The sequence below is a fragment of the Manacus candei genome, unplaced genomic scaffold, assembly GCF_025592945.1.
Source record: "Manacus candei isolate 608988 ecotype Guabito, Panama unplaced genomic scaffold, ASM2559294v1 h1tg000070l, whole genome shotgun sequence".
NCBI lineage: Eukaryota > Metazoa > Chordata > Aves > Passeriformes > Pipridae > Manacus > Manacus candei.
The window spans coordinates 1,605,127-1,626,285 of NW_026138118.1; the positions used below are offsets into that span (position 1 = coordinate 1,605,127).

The 21,159-nt window shown below is 52.8% G+C and overlaps 3 protein-coding genes across 5 annotated transcripts in view; 1 reads left to right on the top strand and 2 right to left on the bottom strand.

The window, feature by feature from the left end:
- The window catches only part of UBXN11 (UBX domain protein 11), a 283,062-nt gene that overhangs the window by 82,027 nt on the left and 179,876 nt on the right, over nt 1-21,159 (bottom strand). The gene's annotated exons all lie outside the window — the stretch shown is intronic.
- The window catches only part of GPATCH3 (G-patch domain containing 3), a 200,690-nt gene that overhangs the window by 29,360 nt on the left and 150,171 nt on the right, over nt 1-21,159 (bottom strand). The gene's annotated exons all lie outside the window — the stretch shown is intronic.
- Nucleotides 1-21,159, top strand: part of RPS6KA1 (ribosomal protein S6 kinase A1) — a 38,094-nt gene that overhangs the window by 2,794 nt on the left and 14,141 nt on the right. Inside the window, exons 2-3 of one of the 3 annotated variants that reach the window (XM_051807138.1) lie at nt 3,742-3,786; nt 18,834-18,887. In XM_051807138.1, coding sequence (XP_051663098.1) covers nt 3,742-3,786; nt 18,834-18,887 — 99 coding nt within the window. Of the gene's footprint in view, nt 1-3,741; nt 3,787-18,833; nt 18,888-20,441; nt 20,712-21,159 lie in introns of those variants that run through there. The other 2 variants (XM_051807141.1, XM_051807142.1) reach the window with 2 other exon arrangements.

A 21,159-nucleotide genomic window follows, 5' to 3' on the forward strand; every position in this document is an offset into this window, starting at 1 on the left:
CATCAGGGCTCCACTTTGCTTTAAATTCTTCTTTCATTACACAAACGTACAGCAACGCAACTGACGTGGGATTACGCCAAACTCAACCACTTCAAGCTAATTATTTTTGCCTGTATCATTCTTTACTGAGCAGGGAGCTATTCATGAGTAACTCCTTCTCAAGCATCGTAGCTGCACAATGCAAAAACTGTGATCAAAAGACAAGGGAGGCAGCCGAGTGACTGTCTCTGATGTGCTTTGTGCAGAGACTCCTCGGTCTGTTTGGGCTACAGGAGTTCTTTTGGAGATCTCTATTATTGCACAATTATTTCCTTTCTCTGAACTGCAATAGGCAAGATCCACACATTCCACTTAATAATAATAATCATCATCATCCTAATTTAAAAATGCCTCCTTCTTGCGTCAAACGGGCAGAAGCTCTGGGGTGAAGGGTTTCTTCCCCCATTCCTCCCTGCCTGAGTGCTTGACTGTTCATCAGGGCTGGGTGAAAGAGCATCTCTGGGTGCCTGGCACCCAGGTTGTGTTTTGGGCATCTCAAAAATGACTAGTCAAAAGGTCCAGAAATAGCAGCAGAGCTGCTGATAACCCAGGGGGGTGACTTGTGCCAGTGATGTAACCACAGAGCACAGCAGGAGTGGGCACCATCCCCACGGTCCTGCCAGGGTGCCACTCGTCCTGGTTTCACATCAGAGCACACTGGCCTGGTCTGCAAATTGCTCCCTGCACTGCGGATTATGTGGAATTAAAAGGATTTAAAACACAAGATGTCCTAAGATAAATATCTCCCAAGTTCAGCCAGGCAGTTGCGTAACTGAGTACACTTGTTTTCCAGGGTTGCTTTTCTACTAAGGAAACTCCAGAGTGCCGTGTGTGCTCAGGAGGGTTTTTGTGTCACCTCTCAGGCAGCTGGAGTGGTCACTCACCCAGAGGTGCCCTCGCTGCCCGGCTGCTCCACGTGCCCATCAGATTAGCTCTGTAATCCCTGTTTCCGCTCACCCGGGAGCAGGGCAGGCTGGAAAGCTGCAAGGACAGGCTGCTGGCCCCCGGTGAGGCTCGTGTCGTGCCTCCCTGGTAACCCAAGCCCTGCCCTGCCCAATCTGTGTCAGCTCCTCACTGCCCCGAGGGAAGGAGCTCTGCCTCCCTCCTGCAGCACTCCTTGCCTGGTTGCTGCCCATGGGAGATCTTCAGGATTTTCTTGGAGTTGGACATCCAGGAGGCTCCTTTCCAGCCCTGAGAGCAATGTGCTCTGAGAGGGCATCTGCAGGGAGGGAGGCAAACACATGTTCCCTCGCTCGCCCTCCGTGCAGGGGGATGGCAGAAATAAAACATTTTAAAGAGGCAAATGTCAAACCAAGAAAGCCACAAACTATTTCAGCTGTGCTTACAATGGCTGTATTTTATCTTGGTGATGAGTCTGAACTGTGTGTTTCCATCTGGGACAGTTACAAATGGCCCTCGAATTCCATATGAGGGAATAAGGACTGGTTTTGCTCTGGGGTAGAAGGAAAGTGCTTGGCTCTAAATGCTGCAATTCCCTCACACATCTGCCTCGTGTCAGCCTGAGAATGCAACTATTTCATCAGGAGCTTCATCCCTCTGAGACCAGGGAACAATATGCCCAGGAAACCTCCCTGGCATGGGCACTGTTCTCTTTCTTTTTCCCCATCCCTTCCATCCCCAGGTAGGATGGATTTCTGTCAACAGCAATGTGTAGGACAAGTCTTCCTTGGAGCAGGGAGCTGACAAAACACAGCACTTGAACTGTGGTGCATGAACTCACCCCTCTCCTGACACCTGCCTCGTGGATCTGTTCTCCAGACCATGAGCCAGGCACTGCTTCCTTCTGTCCAACACAGAAATTCTGCTTCTTGAGCTGTTTTAGACAAAACCAGCCCTCCCTGAGCTCTGGTTTGGATTAGCAGACAGTTAGGAATTGTTGCTCAGTGATAGCTGAGCCAGTAAACATCACTGTGTTTCCAAGTCTGGTTATCTCCAGTGCTGTGTCCCCCCCTTCGTTGTGGGGGCTGTTCATAAACACAAATCTTACTTCACTGCTCAGCTATTCTTTGTGCTAATGGCCCCAAGAGCTCCCTGTAAACACCAATTCCTCGGGGAGAACTTGGCTTGTGAGGTGGTGCTGTTGCTTTTTTTTTTCAGTCATTGTCTGAAAATACTTTGGAACTTAAAAGTCAAGTTGGGACTGAGGTGAGTTGTGGAGCTCAGAGTGGGTCCATATCGATGCAAATATTGCAGGGCCAGAGTCAGGCTGGTGATGCCCTCAGCTGGTGTGTGGTACTCTGTGTTGTAGGACTGAGCTGTTCTTTGGGGCAGCACAGGTTGGACTGAGTGGAGGGACCTAAATATGAATATATATGGGAACTCTGGGTCATTGTCTGTGGATTCGAAGTGTCTGAAAAATAAACTTGTGCTTAGATTCAGCTTTTTAGCCCTACAGCTGTTACTGTGAGCCAGCCACGAGCAGGGAGCTGAGCAGTGTAAACCCAGCAGTGGTGGTTTAAAACCCTCCTGTGGGAAGCTGGAGAGTGCCCAGTGAATGCTGTAGAAAGCAAGTGCAGCGTTAGAGGGAAGTTTTCACTGTGGCCCCAAAGCTCTGTCAAGATCAGCAATTGTAAGTTTTGCTTGATATTAAAAGGTAATGAGTTAAATTTGGCCCAAGGGGTGGAAGGGGATAGTGGAGTCCTGAGACAGAAGCCAGGCTGATCATATCACTGAGTTGTTGCTTCTCCAGGGAAGGACTTGGCTTTGTTTCTGTCCATTCCTGAAAGGCTCTAAAACCCAGTCATTCCAATAAGAATCTGAGGCCAAAATACACTGGCATTGCAACTCTTCTCTTAGGCCACAACCTGTGAAAAGGAGTGAATAAATTGGCCTCGTTCTTTTAGAGAAAAAGAGGAATTCTGCGATTTTTTGGAGCCTGCGACTGCGGCGCAAACAGACGTCAAAGTCTTCTTGCCCTTGTTTTTTCTCCACAGTCTGCAGAAAACCTTCTGTACGTGCTTATCCTGCTCTGAGTATCTGTGTCTTAACGAAATCCCACCCACTTCTGCTCCCGCCGGTTTCTCCAGCGCCGAACCTGATCCCTCTGGGGTTCAGCGCTGAGTGTGACGGGTCGGTGCCGCTCCAGGTCACCCTCCGTGACTTTGTGCAGGGCTGGACCCGGAGCCAGGCAGGTGGGGCACAGTTCCCGCAGGTATCAGCTGTGATAGGGTAATAAATAACTGATAAGTGTTCCCTTTAAAGCCGGTGTCACGGCACAATGGCTGTTAACTGCGCTCTCCCGGCTTCACCCAGTCTCCCTGCTTGCTGCTTCCAGAGGAGCAGTGCAGGGAAAGCCACAGCGTGGGTGCAGGAGGGGTGGGATGGAGCAGTGTCTGCAGCACTGGGATCATCCTGCACCCACCACCTCGGGGTGCAGGAGCTGGAGCAGTGCAGGGGTGATGTTCACCCCACAGGCAGCATTTGGTGTATAAGGAGCCCTAATTTCATTTGAGGGAACGGTGGAGAGACTCTCCGGGCAAGAGCCTTTTTTAAACAAGTTAAAAGACAGGAGTCCCCTTGATGCATGGGGGGAGCGTTCAGCCACCTTGTACCACGTCCAAAGTGCCACCCTGCCCTGTTTGTCCCACGTGAAGGGCTCCCAAAGCCCCTGGCCTTGGTGAGGGGTGTGAGGAGCGACCCCGTGGCCAGCACGTGCTAACAGCAGGCTCTCTTCCTTTGCAGAACGGGCAGGCAGCCCCAGAAGAAGGTGGAAATCTTCCAGCCAAGGTAAAACTGCTCCAGGGTTACATCTCCAGGCCGTCCCCCCGAGGTGGGTGGGGGGTGTGAGCTGACTATTTATAAGCCCTGTAAGCTGCTGCACCGTAATCGGGATGAGCGCACGCGGCAGCGTGAGGGACTGGAGAGGACCAAAAAGAAAGATAAAAACCCCCGTCTTCCCATCCCTTTGGTCATCCAAACGTGCCTGGGAGGTTTCCCAAAGGGCTGCCTTGGTCCAGCACACGGGAGCAGGACTGGAGGCCGCAGCTGAGGGCGAGAAGTGAGAATCCCTGGGGTGTTTCGGTGCCGTGTTTACGCCTCTCTCTGTGTTGTGATCTTGCCAGATGGGATGAGAAGTGCAAGAGTATTTGATGGTTTTGGCACAGCTGCCCTTGCTGAGTGCCTGGTATCTGTTTATTCTCTTGCCTTGGTGGGGCTGGGAGAAGCTCCACTTCTGCCAAGTTGTCCTTTGCATCCCCGTTGGCATCAGCTGGGAATGGCACAGGGAGCTGAGCTGCTGTCTTTGAGCAAGGATCTTAACCTGCTACTCCTTCTTCAGGCTCCTAAAGCTCGTCCTGCCCCACACATGAACAGTGTGGTGCTGAAGGACTTGATTTCTCTGATGTGAGCCCTCCCCAAGCACAGGACTGAGTGCTGATTCTGTCACAGCATCCTAACTGAGCCTGTTCCTCTCTGCCCTGCAAGACACTCCAGAGCAGAAGAGCCATTTCAGTACCGTGAAATCATAATCCTTTCAGGATTTCCTTTCCTGATCCATAACACGCTCCAACTGTGGAGAATGACACAACATGTTTGATTTGCCCTGGGCAACCTTGCCAAGCAGGTTGTCAAGAGCTTGTTGTGTGCTGTACCCTCAGCGAGGGCCCTGTGGCAGCTTCTCCCTCTGAATCATCGTCCCTGCTAAAGGCTCTGGGGGCTTGTGGTGTTGTTTTTCCAGTTGGTTACGCTGTATTTTTAGTAAAAGAAATCTCAACCTAAAAACCAGTTGTCTACATTTCAGCCAGGTTTGGGTTTTGGGTTTTTTTCCCCCCCCTGGAATTTTTGTGGATTTCTAGCAGTGCTGTTGCATCCCACCTGCATGTTCTGCCTTTCTGTCCCACTCGCTGGCCTGGCATTTTTCCAGCAGCCTGCAAAGAAATCTGGTGTGGGTCAAGTCACTGAAACTGTGCATTTCCCTCCCCTGAGAGCAGTGGGTTTATGGTTCCTCACTGTGCCTGCATCTCTGGCATGGGGAAAGAAGTAATCTGTGTCTTCTGGTTGGATTCCAGCCGGGTTTCTAAGACTTGAGACTTTGCCTCTTTCATCTTCAAACACTTGGCTAAACTGCCCTCCCCTAAAAGCTGCTGCAGGATGTTGCTTTAAAAATCATTTAAGATTTTTTTGTTTTCTTTGAAGAACATCACTGAGACAAACCCTGGCTGATTGCATCTGTAGATGCTGCCCCATAGAAAGATCATGAGGTAGAGGCCAAAAAGCACTCGAGGTTCCCTTTTCTGCTCTGTGTCTGTGGGACACGGACATGAAGCCCAAGCTGGAGCAGAGCAGTGGGCAAGTTGTCCAACATCCCACAGCAGGGAAGCCACAAGAGCCCTGTGCTGGTGCAGGTGTCCTGCTTTCCACTTTTCTGAGGCACCGTGGCCAAAGTGCCTGTGAGCAGTGTCTGACAATCCCATTTTGGGTAACTTCTGAACACACAAAGCCCTGCTACGTGGTCCTGAAATAACCTCGGCGCCGTTTTCCAAGTTTGTACAAGGTATGTTTGCCACCAGCACAAGTGAAATCCCTCCTATAAACACATACCTTCAACTTGAGGGCAGACTCTGCCCTGAGATGCTGCAGATGGGGGCACAGGCAGCACCCAGAATGTCTGTGTTTTTCTGTTCACTCGGAGTGTAGACGTCAGCAGCAGCTTCTGGCACTGGCTCTACCCACAGCAAGGACTGAGGCAGGGGAAGCGAGCGGCCGTCACCATCTGAGGTGACTGTTCTCAAGTTGAAGGTTGCTCAGGCTCCCTCCCACACCCTTCTGTGCTGTGTGTGGAGAGCTGTAGGGGGAAGAGGCACCTTTTTTCCAGGTCTGGACTCGCTATCCTTTTGCGGCTCGTTCTGGGATCTCTTCTAAAAATAACCCGGAGCAGGGACAGCGGCGATTACTCAACACCCACACAGCAGCACCGTCCCTCCCCTGCCCCTGCCAGCAGGATGCTGCCAGGAGTGCAGTCCTTATTTGCCTGGGCAGTAACCAAAGGCACTCTGCAAAGGAGGGAATCCAAGAGTTCCTCAAAAGAGTCGGGAACTTCACAGCTGGTGGCGCGAGGCCGCCAGATGCCTCCGTCAGCATCTCACCTGCTGCTGCTGCACTTTGGGGTCTTTGGGCACGAAACACGGTGAAATGGTCACTGCAGAGGTAGTGAGGGGATGTTTTTGGCTGCATTCAGGGACCTTCTTGCTGCTTTTGTGCCTCCAGCTCAGCTTCCTACCCAGGACAGCTGGTGCGTCTCACAACCCGTGGTGGATTCCACCTTTCAAGAACAGTTGTGGTGCACAAGTCCCTGCAAGCCCCGTTCCTTGGTGTGTTCACCTGCGTGTCTTGGGAATGTCTGCAAGATCCTTGTGCTGCTCTGGGCTGGGTAGAGTTAATTTTCTTCATGATGGTTGTGTTTTGGATTTGTGCTGAGAACAGGACGGTCACATCCCTAAAACCAGGATGCTGATCCCACACTGCAGGAACAGGAGCCTTTGGCAAATTTAGGTTCAAGGATGGATTTTTTTTCTCATCCTCTCTGCTGGTGGTGGTGGTTGAAAGCCCAGGGCTGGTTGGCAGCTCTGTGCATTGATCCTGGGTGCTGAGCCTTGTTCTCTCCTGTGTTCTCCAGATTTTAATTGCCAGGTTGGCTGAAATTGGTCCTTGTTGAGCTGGGGAACAGCAACTGAATTCAGTGGGAGAATGGATCCTCTCATATCTGGGGTCTGCCAGCCTGCTCTGCACCCAGGCTGAGGGGTGAGCCCGTGCTCCCTGAAGGTGCCAAGTGTGAGGAATTATGCATGGAAGTACAACACCCAATTAGTGAAATCACTTCATAATGAAGAGCAGAGGAGTGGATTTGCAGTGCTGAGTGAGCCCACACTCTCCCTGGAGGGAACGTGGCGCGGGCTGGGGTTGCTGATCAGCTTGTTCCTGGGTGATAATCACAGAGCACAGTGAGAACTGGGGAAGGGAATAACTGAACTCTTCCAGCTCTGAGCCATAAAAGAGACCTTTGAGACTGGAGTGAGGGATGTGCTCCTGCCCATGAACCAGGCATGTGGTGCCCCACCTGCTCAGGCTGGGCCTGGCTGTGGGAATGCAGCAGAGGGGAAGACAAGGCTTTTTCCCAGATCTGTGTAGCTCCTGCTGGTTTATCCTCATGTCCTGACCAGGGAAAGTCTGCAGAAAGGTCCTTCCCTGCTGCATCTTGCAAGGGATGGTGAGGGAGAGCCCTTGTGCCAGCCTTGCACGTGAGCTCCAGGCTGAGAGTGGGACAGGAATCGTGTCCAGTGGTGTGATCCCTGTCAGAACTGGACACAACTAATCACAGCTTCTTAACATGAAGGGTTTCAAAACAAACAAGTGGCTGCCCTGCAGTGGGCCGTGTGTTTGCACAGCTGCTGCTGCTTTCTCCAAGAACTGGGAAGCCGTGGAGCTGTGGGAAGGGGCAGGTTCCACAGCAAATCCCCTCTCAGCCCACTGCCCCTCTCCTGCTCCTTCCAGCCAAGAGTGCTCTGGCCAAATCTGGCCCCTCCCCTGGCTGGGCAGGACCTGGGATAACCTGGTGGGAGCAGAACATCTCGTGGTGCTGCCTGGAACTCTGCCTTCCCCCTGCCTCGCAGGGGCTGCAGCCACGGCTGCTCTCTCAACGTTTGGCTTTTCCAGCCTGTCAGTGGTAAAGCTCCAAGTTCAAACTGGCTGCTCTGTCCTGTCAGCTGAAGAATCGAGTGGGTTTGTCTCTCCAGCAGTGCCTGACAGCTCCCAGCCCGTTCCTGGCAGAGCGTTTGCTCTCCGTCCTTGGCGAGGCCGGGCTTGGGGGAACAGCAGCTTCTGAGCTCTTAAAAAACACAAATAAATGCCTGTTTGAGGAGCAGAGTCTCTGATGAGCTGCAGACTCTAATGAATAATTGAAGAGGGGTCAGTTTACAGGACTTGCACAGGAGGAATGCGGCAGAGGCTGGAGCAGTGCTCCAGCAGCCCTCCCACACGGTGCCCCAACCCATCCAAACCACTCCGGTTTCTCCCCTTCCATTTCCACCCCCCTCGTGCGTTCATAGAAGCTGCCTCGTGTTCTGTGTCTAGAAAGCCTCTTTTATTGAAGGAGAAAAAAAAAAATCATGAAAATCGGTTACTTTGTGTTGTACCTGGAGGAAATCTGTGATCCCTCTCTCTGTCAAAGAGCTCCTGATCCCACAGGGAAGTGAGGGATGCTCCTGCCACCCTCTCTTTGCCCAGGCTGCTCCTGGCAGTCTGAGCTGGGGGCACAGGATTGCTGAAGTTGATTTCTTTGTGGATACAGGAGGCAGCGTGAGCAAGGCCAGAGCTCTGCCAGCACTTCCCCAGAACCAGAGAGGAATCACAGGCTCCTCTCCCAGACTGAGGGAAAGGGAGATGGAGACAGGGAATGTGGCAGTGGCAGCTCCCTCTGTGCCAGGGACAGTGGTGATGGCTGGCACTGAAGAGGACCTAGAAGAGTTCAACCAGAAGAACTCATTCACATTTGATTTTTGAAGGGATCAGAGTGGGCTTGGGTTCCCTGGATCATCCCACCCCAGCAACTGGGAGCTTGGATTCCCCTTGGCTGGGTTTACTGGGGGTCACTGGCTCTGTGACTCTCCCTGCACACACAGGCAATCTGCCTGAAGCTCTTGCAGCTTTACAAGTCTCAGCTTTATTTGGAAGTGAAGCCTAGTTTGGACACGAGCAGTAAATTCCTTCCATAGCTCCAGGTGAAGCTGCAATAATATTTTCCCCCCTGGTTACACCATTCTGCCTGCCAGGGGCTGTCACAGGGCTGGGGACCATCCAGGGAGGGTAGTCCCAGCTCTCTAAGAATTCCTGCCTTGCCTGGAGCCCTTCTCCTTTGCCCTTAGGAAAACCCCTCGCTGTGTGCCTGGGGCAGCCTCCGAGGGGAGGGAAGCAGAGGCATTGCCTCCCAGCAATCCCCACTGATCTCATTGCAGCCGTGCTCTGAGGCAGGAAGGGTTTCCCTTGCCAGTCCTGGAGTGCACAGCTGGGAAATGTCACCCCTTTGGATGTGGAAAATGAAGATGTTTATCCCTCGTTTGTACTCAAAACCTGGGTCTGGGCAGGGCTGCTGGTGGCTCCGGGAACACCGAGGGGACTGAGGACACGATCTCTTTGTGCTCCCAAAGCTCTCTGAGACGTGGCTGTACTGATCTCCACTCTCAGAGGGGGGGGTTTAACTGGACAGGGGGTTTAACAGCCTGGGCTGGCCTGGCTACACATCAGGAATGTGTCTCTGCTTACAGAGGTGATGGCTCTGCACCAGGACTGGGGTCAGGAGGGGACCCCTGGGGTCTCCACATGGACAGAGTGTGTGTGGGGGGAAAACTCCTTAAAATAGCATCTTAGGGGAACAGGACAAACCACGGTGTTCCCAGTGTTCAGGCTGGCTGTAATTCCCATGCTGTGCTGCTTGGGAAGGGGATGGATGGTGACCTTCACGTTATGGTCTCGTGCCCCACCATGCAGAGCAGCCGAGCCGTGGAAGGGGTGGCTGGTGGCTGCATCCGTGTCTTTTATAAGCATTAAGTGACAAAATGTGGCTTTGCTAGAGCAGATGCTCACCCTGTGCACTCTCACCGGGGTGTTGGTAACACACAGCTCGAGGTGTGTTTTGGACACAGGAGGTTTTTTTTTAGCTTTTAACACTCCTGCAGTTCACAGCCACCATGAAAACGTGACAATCACCTCTCCTGCAACGTGTCTCTCCTGTGTGTCCTTCCCAGAGGGTGGGAGAGAGCTGGATTCTCCCAGCATGGAAAGACCAGCCCCTGAGACCAGAGACCAGCCCCTGGCAGGCAACAAGATAAGGCTTCAGCAAGTCCTGAGACCACTTTTTGTGTGTCTTGCAGCGAGGAAGCCACGGGGGCACGTGTGCTGTGGGAGGAGTGTGGAATTCCGGCATTCCTGCGATAGAGAATAGTTTCCACATCCCACGATAACTCCAAGGGCAGCAAGCAAGCCCTGCTTCTTGTTGTGAAACCAGTGCTGTATTTTGTAGTTCAGTTAGAGGGAGTTTTCATATCCTCCACTAGAAACCAGAACCCGGGTGGAAGGTGGTGCTTTCCTGCTGGTTCCAAAGAGTGAGATCCTGCATTTAGGACAGCCTGGGATGGAGTCTCCTGGTTTTACCACCAGCAAAGCACCGAGTTGATTGGAGTTTGCTGAGAGGAGACATTTCCTCCTTACTGGGAAGTGTGTGCAGGGCTGCAGGAAGGGGAGGCTGTATATCCTTTGCACTTTCTAAATGGAGGCTGATTTGCTCTCTAGAAGCTGCATAACTAAGTAGTTCCTTATCTCCTGGCTGCTAAAGGTGTTTTCCTCTCTGGCATCTCATTTCACTGGGTGCAAAGTCCTGCTGGCTCCCAGTGCTCCTCTCACAGCTCTGTGACAGCAGGGACACCGGAGCTGTCGGGAAGTCTCGGTGGGGTTTGGGAACATCTTTTGCCTGAGCTTGTGTCTTCAGCCCAAACAGCTCATTGTCAGCTGATCCTGGCCAGCTGTGGCTTGTAGTGCCTGGAAAGGGTGGAGAAAGTGTGTTTGTTTGGTTTTTTTTTTTTCTAAGACACTTTCAGAATCTTCTGCCAGCACAGCCCTGGAGACAGCCAGGAGAGGGGAGCAGAGTGGGGAGCATGAGGGGGGTGCCTGCACTGGAATCTCTCTGCTTTCTCCATCCCAAAAGGGACCTCAGCCCTCCCTCTGATATAAAGCAGATATTTTGGGTTCCCCTGGTCAAATGAGTTAAAAACTGGGCAGATCAAAAAGGATGCTGTGAAGCACAAGGACGGGAGCTCTGCTGTGTGAGCCACCATCTGCCTTCTCCCTTTTTCACCCTCAGGCTTTGCTTGAGAAAGCCCCTCATCCCTTGTAATCATTTCTGAGATCCCCCTGTTTTAGGAGTGCTGAGTCTTCCCAGAGGGGTGTTTATGATGTGAACATTTATGAAATGGATGCTTCGGGCTCTTCCCGTCCTGTCTCAGAACAGAAAAAAACATTTTGGGCATTAAAGATGCTCCGAGTGCCACCTGCTGGAATGTGCTCGAGGGGTGGCAGGGTGCCCTGGGTTCTCAGCCCCTTTGGGGTGACACAGCCTGTCCTGTGGCTGCAGACACTGGTACCTGTCACCCTTTGGGGTGGCACAGCCTGTCCTGTGGCTGCAGACACTGGTACCTGTCACCTTCAGCCCCTTCGGGGTGACAGAGCCCATCACATCTTTACTGTGATGCCTTTACATGTTCCTGGGAGGGTGGGGAGGCCCTGGCACGGGTTGCCCAGAGCAACTGTGGCTGCCCCCCATCCCTGGAAGTGTCCAAGGCCAGGTTGGAGGGGGCTTGGAGCTTGGGTCTGTCTGTGGCTTCCAGGATTTTGCAGTGTTTCCTTCCTCTCCATCCTTCTGTGCAGAAGGGGATGTGGGTCACTGTCTGACACATAAGAGGAGTGAATGTGCTGGTGAGAGAAGGGGCCATGAAAAGAATAAAAAAAGGTGGAACTGCTCCACCTAAACACCAAACAGGGTGCCTTGGTCCAAGGTTTCCCTTTCTAGGGATCTGCTTGTCACCCCTATTGTGGGGAGCCAGGATCACTGCTTGGAGTGGCAGCAAAGTCCTCCCCAAGGGTCAGCAAGTCAGTTTTACACTGAGCATTTGGCTGCCTCTGTGAGTGCAGAGCCATTGCCATGAGGAGGATTACAAAGTGCTTCTAGGATGCTCAGAGTCTCAGGCTTTTGTTTTAAGCCATATGGGGTGAGGCTGCTGGTGTTATCCGTGCCAAGACAGAGCTGGTCATTCACTTCTCCTGGCTGCTCTGGCCCTGGAAGGGTTGGGGCATGAAGGCAGTGATTAACAGGATTTCTAGACACCAGTGTTACCAAGAGCTCACTGGGCAGAGGCCTGTCTGTGTCCCCTGGATTTCCTCCCCCTCCCTCGTTTTTGGTTGGTTTTGTTTTTCAGGGCACCGATAAAACAGTCCTTGGAGATGGTGTGGGGTGAAACGTGCAGCCCTGTTCCCTCTCACTAATCCCTTCCTGCAAAGCTCCTGCCAGGAATCCACCCCCGTCCTTATCCACTCATTGGGAAGTCCCAGTTCCCGGAGTCTCTGCTGTTCCTTAGCTGTGTTTGTAGCAGTGACTCTGTCCAGGACTTCCACCTTCAAAGCCACCCCGCCGTGGCCCTTCCTCCCCAGGCCCTGACACCCCTGAGGCTTTTGTCTGTTAGGAAATGCCCTTGTTCAGCGTGAGTCAAAGGGCTGAGGAAGCCTTCTCTCCCTGCAGATCCTCCTGGGTTGCTCCAAGAATCTCCCTCCTCTTTTTAAGTGCTGTCCTTGACCCCGAAGATTTACACTGTCCTGTTTCTCCCTCCTTCTGCAAAAAGCTGTTGCTGTTTCTTTGATGACTCATATGGGCACGGGCACATCTTTTCCCTCCATCCTCTCCCTGCTTTTATGAAACACCCAGGACTGAATTCTGCAGCTTTTCCTGCTCTGAGTGTGGCTGGAAGTGGCTGAGGAGCTCAAGTGAGAGCTCTCCTGTCTTTTCCCCCTGACCTTTTCCCATTGTGAGCCTTCACATATTAATGCAAAAGTAACTCTGTCTTATAAGAATGCAAACCAGTGGTCAGACCCTCACTCTGAGCAGGCAGCCCTGCAGTGGTGCTGGATCCTGATGTTTGGGATGATGCTGGAGTGAGAAAAGCAGAGCCCACAAGGTTTCATGCCTGGAAGTGAAGGCAGCTGTATGGCCCTGGAAGGATGTCCAGGGAATAAACCTGTTGGAACACGTGCAGGGGAGGAGGGCAGAACCTGCTCTTGGGCAGAGAGGATTTTTAACCTACTTGAGCTTTCAAATTATTGTTTTCTTTAATTGTGTGTGTGGTGTGTGTAAGCCTGAAAGAGGTGGCCTTGCTGTTTAATCCTCAAGCACAGCCTTGACTCTGCAATGCCCACTGAATTAGATCAAGTGAAACTCTCCAATTCTCCCAGGTGACCTTTTTTTTTTTTATTTATTTTTGGCAATTGAATGAAACTGGTGGGATCTCACAAATTGTTCTACTTGGCTGGACTTTTGTTTTCAACTGCTTACTCTGACCTGGCTCCTGACCGGGCTCGGGAAGGTGTTTTAAAGATTTATTTTACTTCTCATTATCCTGCTCTGACTTTTTTAGAAATAAATTCAATTCCTATCCCCAGTTTGAGTCTGGTTTGCCTGTGATGGTATGTGGTGAGGGATCTCTCCTGGACCTTATCTCAACCCATGAACCCTTTGTTATATTTTCTCTCCCCTGTCTGATTGTGGAGGGGAGTGAGAGAGTGGCTTTGACATCCAGCCAGGGCCAACCCACTATGGCCTTTCTGGTGCTGTGACTCGGGTTCATGAGGATTTTGAGACAAGGATAGCACTTGAGAGAGGCAAAACAAGTCCTGAGCAACGTCAGGGAGCGGAATGATGGCGGGGAATTTCTGTTGTCGTCGTGGTGGAGGGACAAGGGGCGGATTCTGTGTAAATCTTCCACTTTCGTTCAGTGTCGTGGCGACGTCAATTTGATTTTTGTGGGGCGTGGCGGTGCTGACGTGGTGGTGGCAGCTCGGTGTGTGTGGCACAGGCACCTGGTGACACGTCTCAGCTCCCAGGAGGTCCCAGAGCAGCTGGGGCATCCCCCCGAGGGCAGGTTTCCTGTGGGGGGGTGCTCAGGTTTCCTGGAAGTCGGTGGAAGGCAGCAAAACCAGTTCAAATCTGCAGCTGCTGGCACGGCCATCTCACCGTGCCCTGGCTGAGGGCAGCACTTCCTTCTGTGGCAAAATGGCTCACCCTGAGGCACTGCTTCCTTCTCCCCATCCCACCCCCCTGCAGGGGTCCAACCTGTCCTCTGTGCGGGCTGGTGGCTCCCTTCAGACACAGGTACCCCCATCTGAGCCCTTCTCTTCAGTGTCTCTGCTCAGAGAGGGGCAGAGGTGCTCAGGGACGAGCACCCCACAGGATTTCTCGGGCTCCCAGGGGCACTGGAGGGGATCCCCCACAAAAGTACAGACAAAAGGACGAGGTTCTGGCCAACCCTTTGCTTGCAAATGAGACCAAGGGCCAGCCCTGCCCAAATAAGGCCTTTGCAGGAGGGCAGGTTGTGGCTGGGGAGGTTTCTCTGCTTTGTTTGTTCCCCTTTTTGAGAACCACCACTTGAAAAAAAAAAAGCTCCAGGCAGAGCAGCCCTTGCTCTCCACAACAGCAAACATCAGCCTTGCTCCCCCTGCAGAGCTGCAGCACCTCTTGCTTCCCACTGATTTCAGGCTCCCTCCACAGCAGGAGCTGCTGCTCCACAGGGGGGTTGTTGCTCTGCAGCAGGTCCCATAAAATAACTTCATACAGAAGTTTGGAGTGTGAAGCTCCCACATTCCTGAGTGTGAAGCTCCCACGTTCCATCACCCAGGAGATGCCTGTGCTGGAGGGGTCTCAGGTCATCTTCACCCAGTGCCTCCAGGGCAGCAGCTGAAATCTCTGCTGGGACACCCCCTTGGCCTGCCGTGGGGCACCATTCCCACTTGGGAAGCGTGTGGATGTGACAGCAGCTGTCTCTCCTCAGGCTGCAGTCCTTCACACCATCTCCTTCCTGTTTATGAAACCCTGATCCTTCCCTCCCAGTGCTCAGTGGGCTGTAACTGGATCCTGGGCAGGAGGCAAAGGCAATCCCTGGTTATTCTGATTCAAATCTGTAGGGCTTGTGAGTGTCCTGTTTTATGGAGCTGCTGTCGGGAAGGTGGAGGATGCTGGAGGTTTGTCCTGCATGGAATTGGATTACAGGATTGGGAAGCATTTGTGTGTGGCAGCACTGGGTTTGGGGATTGCCTTTCCTAGTGCTGAGGTGCCAGTGGCAGCAGGTCCATGCAGAATTTACAGCTGGGTCTTGGCTTCAGTGCCAGTGCCCAACCCACCACCCCTCAGGCAGTGTCTCCTCTTTTCCACGGGAAGGGGGGAAAAAGGGGGGGATGTTTTTGAGCTAAAAGAGGGGAGATTTAGATTAGATACAAGGAAGAAGTCCTTCCCTGTGAGGGTGGGGAGGCCCTGGCACAGGTTGCCCAGAGCAGCTGTGGCTGCCCCATCCCTGGAAGTGTCCAAGGCCAGGTTGGAGCAACCTGGGCTAGTGAAAGGTGTCCCTGCCCATGGCAGGGGGTGGAACGAGATGGGCTTTAAGGTCCCTTCCAGCTCAGCCTATCCTATAACTCAATGATTCCCTGCCCCATCTCAGGGGTTATCTGCTGTATCAGGTCCTTGGGACGCTGCTTTGGGGCCCCACATGAGGTTTGCACACCCACATCTCATGGGAGGGTTGCACAACCCTGTCTGCTGGCTCAGGGGACAGACCCTGCACCGAGACACTGCTCTGTGCTCTGCTGCTACACAGGCAGGGGTACCTTAATAGGGACAGAGATGGGAACTGGCCAAGTCAGGCAGTGCAGACATGGGGAGCAGAGAGGGAAGAAGGGCTTCAGCCCCGTGGTTCTGGATCAGTTCTCTCCCAGCTTCCATGTAAGCAAGGAAAACAGGGAGCCACATGTGCACTCCCAGTTCCCTCAGGAAACCAGCCACATTCAGCTGTGGCTTTTAGCACCTTCAGGGTAACAGACTTCTTCCCTATGTCTAATCTAGATCTCCCCTCTTTTAGCACAAAACCATTTCCCCTTGTCCTGTCACAACAGGCCCTGCTAAAACTCTGCCCCCATCTTTCTTGGAGCCCCTTTAGGCACTGGAGGGGGTTCTAAGGTCTCCCTGGAGCCTTCTCTTCTCCAAGCTGAACATTCCCAGCTCTCCCAGCCTGTCTCCAGAGCAGAGGGGCTCCAGCCCTTGAAGCATCTCCATGGCCTTCTGTGGCCCTGCTCCAGCAGGTCCATGTCCTTGCTGTGCTGATCCAGAAGCTGCTGCCTCCTCTTGGCCTCTTCTTTGGAGAGCTGCAATTCCACTGATCCTACAGGGAGAGCATCCCTGCTGGACTCAGCTGTTGCACTGCTCAGAGAAGGGGCAGGGAAATTTTGAGGAAGGAAACTACAGAGACTCTCAGCTGCTTGTTGCTGCCTCGTGTAGTGCCTGAAGTCGCCCTTTTTTTCCCCTTTTTTTCCTGTGTGTGACACGGGGGACTGACCTGACCCTCCTGAAAAGGCAGCTGAGATTTGCTGATGGCTCTTTCCACGCCTAAGCACCCCTAAAGCCCGTCCAGTGTTCTGGTTTGGCCGCCTCATTGTGCAGCCGTCGCCGCACAAAGCGATTTCCCCACACGAAACTGCGGTTTCCTTTCAGCAAAAGCTCCCAAAATACATCCCAGTGACATAACTACGGGGTTCTCGTGCCGCTCTGGGCACTGCTCCGGGCTCCAAGCTCGGGATCCAGCTTGGAAAGGATGGGAGAATAACAGCCTGAAGCTTTGGAGATGCTGAGGCTCCTCTTCCGCAGCAAGCCAAGGATCCAGGAGGCAAGTGTCTGATAAAATATCTGCTCTGTCTCTTCTGCAGGACACGAGAAATCAGGGAATCGCCCGATTTTGAGAGCCAGACCTTATCCAGGGTTAATTTACAACTTCTCTTTTGGAAAAAAAAGGCATTTGGGAGGGTACAACTGCTTTCTAAGAAGTGTCTTTCCTAGGTGCTGCCAGATTTTGGGAGTGTTTTGGGACCCAGAGCATGTGTTGAAGCAACAGAAATTAAAACAGCTTCTGGTTAGTTGTTGATGAATAGGAAGGGAAATGCCAAGAGCAGAATCTGTTTCGAGCTTTTGCAGGGTGGTTTGTGTGTTTTTTTTTTCTTCTTCCTTGCATTTAGATGTGACGGTCTCAACCAGCAAAGTGACAAAACGCGAGCAAAAACAAAACCTGTCTCTTGGCTTCTGGCTTGTAAAATCCTCCCTCAAAAAAAAAAAAAAAAGGGGGGGGGGGGGGGAGAAAGTGGGAAAGAGGACTCGTATTTTGAACTTGGAAAAAAAAAAAAACAAACCCTCAGTATGACCCCAGGCCCTGATCTGAGGTGGCTCAGCCATCTGTGAAGGCAGCATTGGGAAGTTTGGAAAAGTTGTCTCCTCCTCTGACTTGAGGGAACCTCTCGGGCTCAGCCCTGGCTGGTGGCTGGGGGTGTCCTTCTGTTTTCCAGGAGCAGCAAATACCATTTCCCAGCAGTGCAGGGGTCTGTGTAAATGCCCCTCTGGGGGCTGTGGGTGATGGAAGGTGGTTGGGAGCTCCCAGGAGCAGTGTGTGCTGGTGGGATGGACCTGCAGAGACATCCGTGCTTGTGCGAATGAAATCCATCCGTCCCCATCCCAGGCAGGGTCTGGTGCCTGCTCTGAAGGAGCCAGGAAGGAGCTGGTTTCCTGGTGGGTGGGTGGGATCCCCGGGGAGGGGGTTTTGCTGAGGTTTTTGTGATCACTTTTCACTCAGGAAGGGGTTCAGCTGGGGTTTTGGTGGATGTGTCAGCCAGCTGCCCTGGCATCCCCTTCCTGCAGTGACAGCAGCAGGACAGCCACCTTCTCCCAGTCCCAGAGAGATCCTGCCTGCTCCTGCAGCAAGGGCAGAGCAGTGGAGAGGAGGAAGAAGAGGTGACTGCAGGGGCCCCTCTGATCTGGAGCTGAAAATCAGTTAATTCCTAGCTCTAATCTCACTGTTCTCATGCGGCTCCACCCGTTCCTCAAGGCTTGCTTTTCCTTCTCTTCTCCCTCTCTGGAGCTCCTGTCCCACTTCCAGGTCGCTCTGTGCCCACCCAGTTGTCACTGCTGGCACTGTGGGCACCATCCTGCTCTCACACTTCCTGAGAAGACACCAGAGAAGTCACAGCTCGAGCCCCCCTTTGCTCCCTGCAGTCACATGTTTTATCTCACCCACAGCCAAAGACTTGAACCTCTCGGAGGAAATCCTCTGATTTGAGGGGTTTTGGGGGGTGATTTTTCTATTCAAACTTGGCTCATGATCTAAAAACCAGGAGAAAGAGTACCCAGATGAGATTGCAAGTCTCTGTACCTTCATCAAAATACACCAGGCTTGGGGACCGACCTTGCAAAAACTTACTGACCTTGCAAAAACTTACTCCTTCCCTTAAGTCTGAGTTTACTGGAGGAGAAGGAGCCATTTCCTAGCTGAGAAGCAGTTCTTTTCTGAGCTCCCCTTAAATGCTTCTGCATCTCTCCCTACGAGGGTTCACAGACTCACATCTGGCCCCAGAGGCAGCACAAACTGACATTTCTGATGCTGCTGGGGACCTGTCAGAGCAACTGGGCTGGCCCTGCCCTGCCCTCAAGGGATGTGGGGAGCTCTGGTATTTGAGTATGTTCCTCCTGGTTGCTTTAGAAACTGCTGAGTGTGCCCAGGAGAGAAGCCCAGTCTTTGCCATGGGGGTGCCAAGCTTCTCTGCAGACCCAGGACAGATGCTTTTGGAGCTTGTCCAGGTGTAGCAGAGAGTAAAATCTGATCTAGACATTAATCAACCTGCCAGAAATTAATTCTCTCTCCTTGGTGCTCTGATTCTTGGGGCACATGTGTAACCAAGTGCCAGCACCGTGTCCTGAGCACTCTGTCAGAGTTTATCAAAGCTGGTCAATATAAATTTATGTAACAGGAGCTGGCTCCAGCTGCTCTCCTGGAGCCACCACACAGCTCAGAATCACATCCCAAGGAGCAGTGGCTGGTGGGACACCACCAGTGACTGTGAACAGCTCGCCTGGTCTTGCTGAACAAGTCAGTTGGGAAAAGTTTAACAGAATATCACAGCCCCCCCTGTGCTGATGCTTGTCTGTTGTTCCACAGGTAAAATCCGACATCACCTGGATAGAGAAAGACCTCGTGGACTCAGCAGACAAGGTAAGAGAGCCCCGTTTGCAGTGGGACTCATCCCTTTCATTTGCATTTTGCCCCGTGACGGGTCGTCCCACGTCAGGGACCTCTCTGAAAACAAAACCCTTTCCTGCCACCCGCCCCTGAGAGCTGAGAGCTCTGTGGGACTGCTGGTGCAGAGAACAGCTATGGCTCACGTGACATCCTGGACTTGGCTTCATCCTCCTCCTCCTCCTTCCTCCCCACACCAGCCCCCTTTCCGCGCTGTCGTTTGCGTCTCCTGTGGTTTTCTGATCTCGTCGCCCTGCTGGGGTGGGCACTTTTAGTTGTGTGGACACAGCAGGGGGGGGGGATTTTATTGTCTTTTTCTGAGGCTCCTCTCCCCACGCTGGTAACACAACGTGGAAGATTGCCTTGGCTGGGACAGGATTTATCAGGAGCCGGCTGCTCTCCCGCACGGCTCCACTGAGCAGCGTGAGGCTTCCCTGGGAGTGGTGAGGCTTGTCCACGCTGTGGACACGGTTTCTCCTTCCCTAGACTGTGGCAGGGTGAGGGAGGTTTGAGTTTTTTGGGGCTCCAGCAGCTGCATGGTGCTGTTCCCAGCTCCTTGGGCCTCACCAGCCACCGAGGTTCTCCCCGTGGAGCCGGGACCAGCTGCCTGGCTGCTATTAAGTCATTTGGGTCTTTCACTATCGGTTCTCAAAAAGCACGTTCTGGGGGTGGAGGAGGCAAGACAGTCATAATTTGTCTCTCTGGTCCAAACCAAGATCCCCTTTTCATCCCCTGTGCTCTCTGGAGTAATTCAGAAATAACGCTGACACGGGGCTATTTCCAATTGCAAAGGTGTGTGGGCGTATTTTGACTCATTTTGAGGGGTTTCTTTCTTACCTGCACACCCCAGGGTCTTGCTGTGGAAAACATCTGTCTGCCCTGATGGAAAGGTCAAAGGGGAACAGTCTTGGAGGGGGAAGGAGGCAAAGCAAGCCCTCTAAAACCTCTGCTCTGTCCTGCCAATAATCCAAGCCACAGTGGGGTCGGAACCTCTGCATCAGAAATGCCCTTAAAAACACCTCACATGGACCTTCCCAGGCTGTTCTTAGATAATTCCAGCATCCACAGCAAGAAGTCTTGTGCAGCATTATGCAAGTGAAGGACTGAATTCAAATCCCAGTGATGGTCATGGGTTTGATTCACCCTGAATCCCATCATCCCTGTGCCAGTGTGAGAGTAGAGACATGTGCAGCTCTCCGAGGTGGTGTCACACTTCTCTGTGGGTTCTCAAGAGCTTTCCTCTTCCTTTTTAAAGACAAAAGTGGCTTCTCAGAATTTTGCCCTGTTGTGGAAATACCTCAAAGCTCACAGCCTGGTGTGAAATTCGGGCAGCACTAGATGGAAATCAATTTAACTAGGCTGTGTGCATTTTCTATCAGTGTCTTGTCTGAGCCAGGGAACCCAAACACGAACGAGGAGCCGTGAGATTATTATTTTTTTGAAAAGGAAACCCTAAAAAAAAAAAAAAAAAAAAAAGAAAAAAACCACAAGAGCTGTTGCTGGGGAGTGGGAGAGTGAACCTGCCTCCGTGTGACCGACTCTCTCGTCCCCACTGCGCATCTGCCACCGCCTCCAACCACCTGTATCTCCTCATCCGGCACCCTGAGCACCCCCCAGAGCCCTGGGAGCTGGCGGGGGCGGCGGTTCCTGGGGCTGGACGATGTGGATCGGGATGGAAGGATGGAGAGCGACCCTAAACTTCCTCGCCTCTGGGCCTTCCTCACGCTCTGGCTGCAGAGGAAGCACCGAGCCAAGCCCTGCAGCCTCCAGCTGCCTGCCCCCAGCCAGCTCAGCAGCCCGGTCAGTACCACGGCCCTGCCTCCCTCTGCCTCCCTTGCTCCCGCTGGCTGATGCTCCCGAGGGATATTCGGAGCAGTCTGGCTTGTTTCTCTTTCTCTGCTTTCTGGGATGGTTTTTTAATGGTGCCGTTGGAAGAAACTTGTCTCGGTGTGCTCTTGTGCTGGACACTTGTGGTGTGCTGCTAACCAGGCTGTAAGAGCTGCTGGCCAGAGTCCTGAGCGTTGAATTCCAAGTTGCTGGACGAGTCCATGGGAGGGAAACAATCCCTTGTGTCAGCAAGATGCCAAATGGCATCTCAAAGCGTTTCTCAGTGTCTCTATCAGCAGTGCCTGAGCTGGTGCCACTGCTGGCCTCGTTGGTGTGTGTGGTCTGGCTGTGTATGCAAACCCTGCCTGCCCTCAGCTGCAGCTTGGGCTGCTGAAACCACTTGCAGTTGAACATGCCAGGT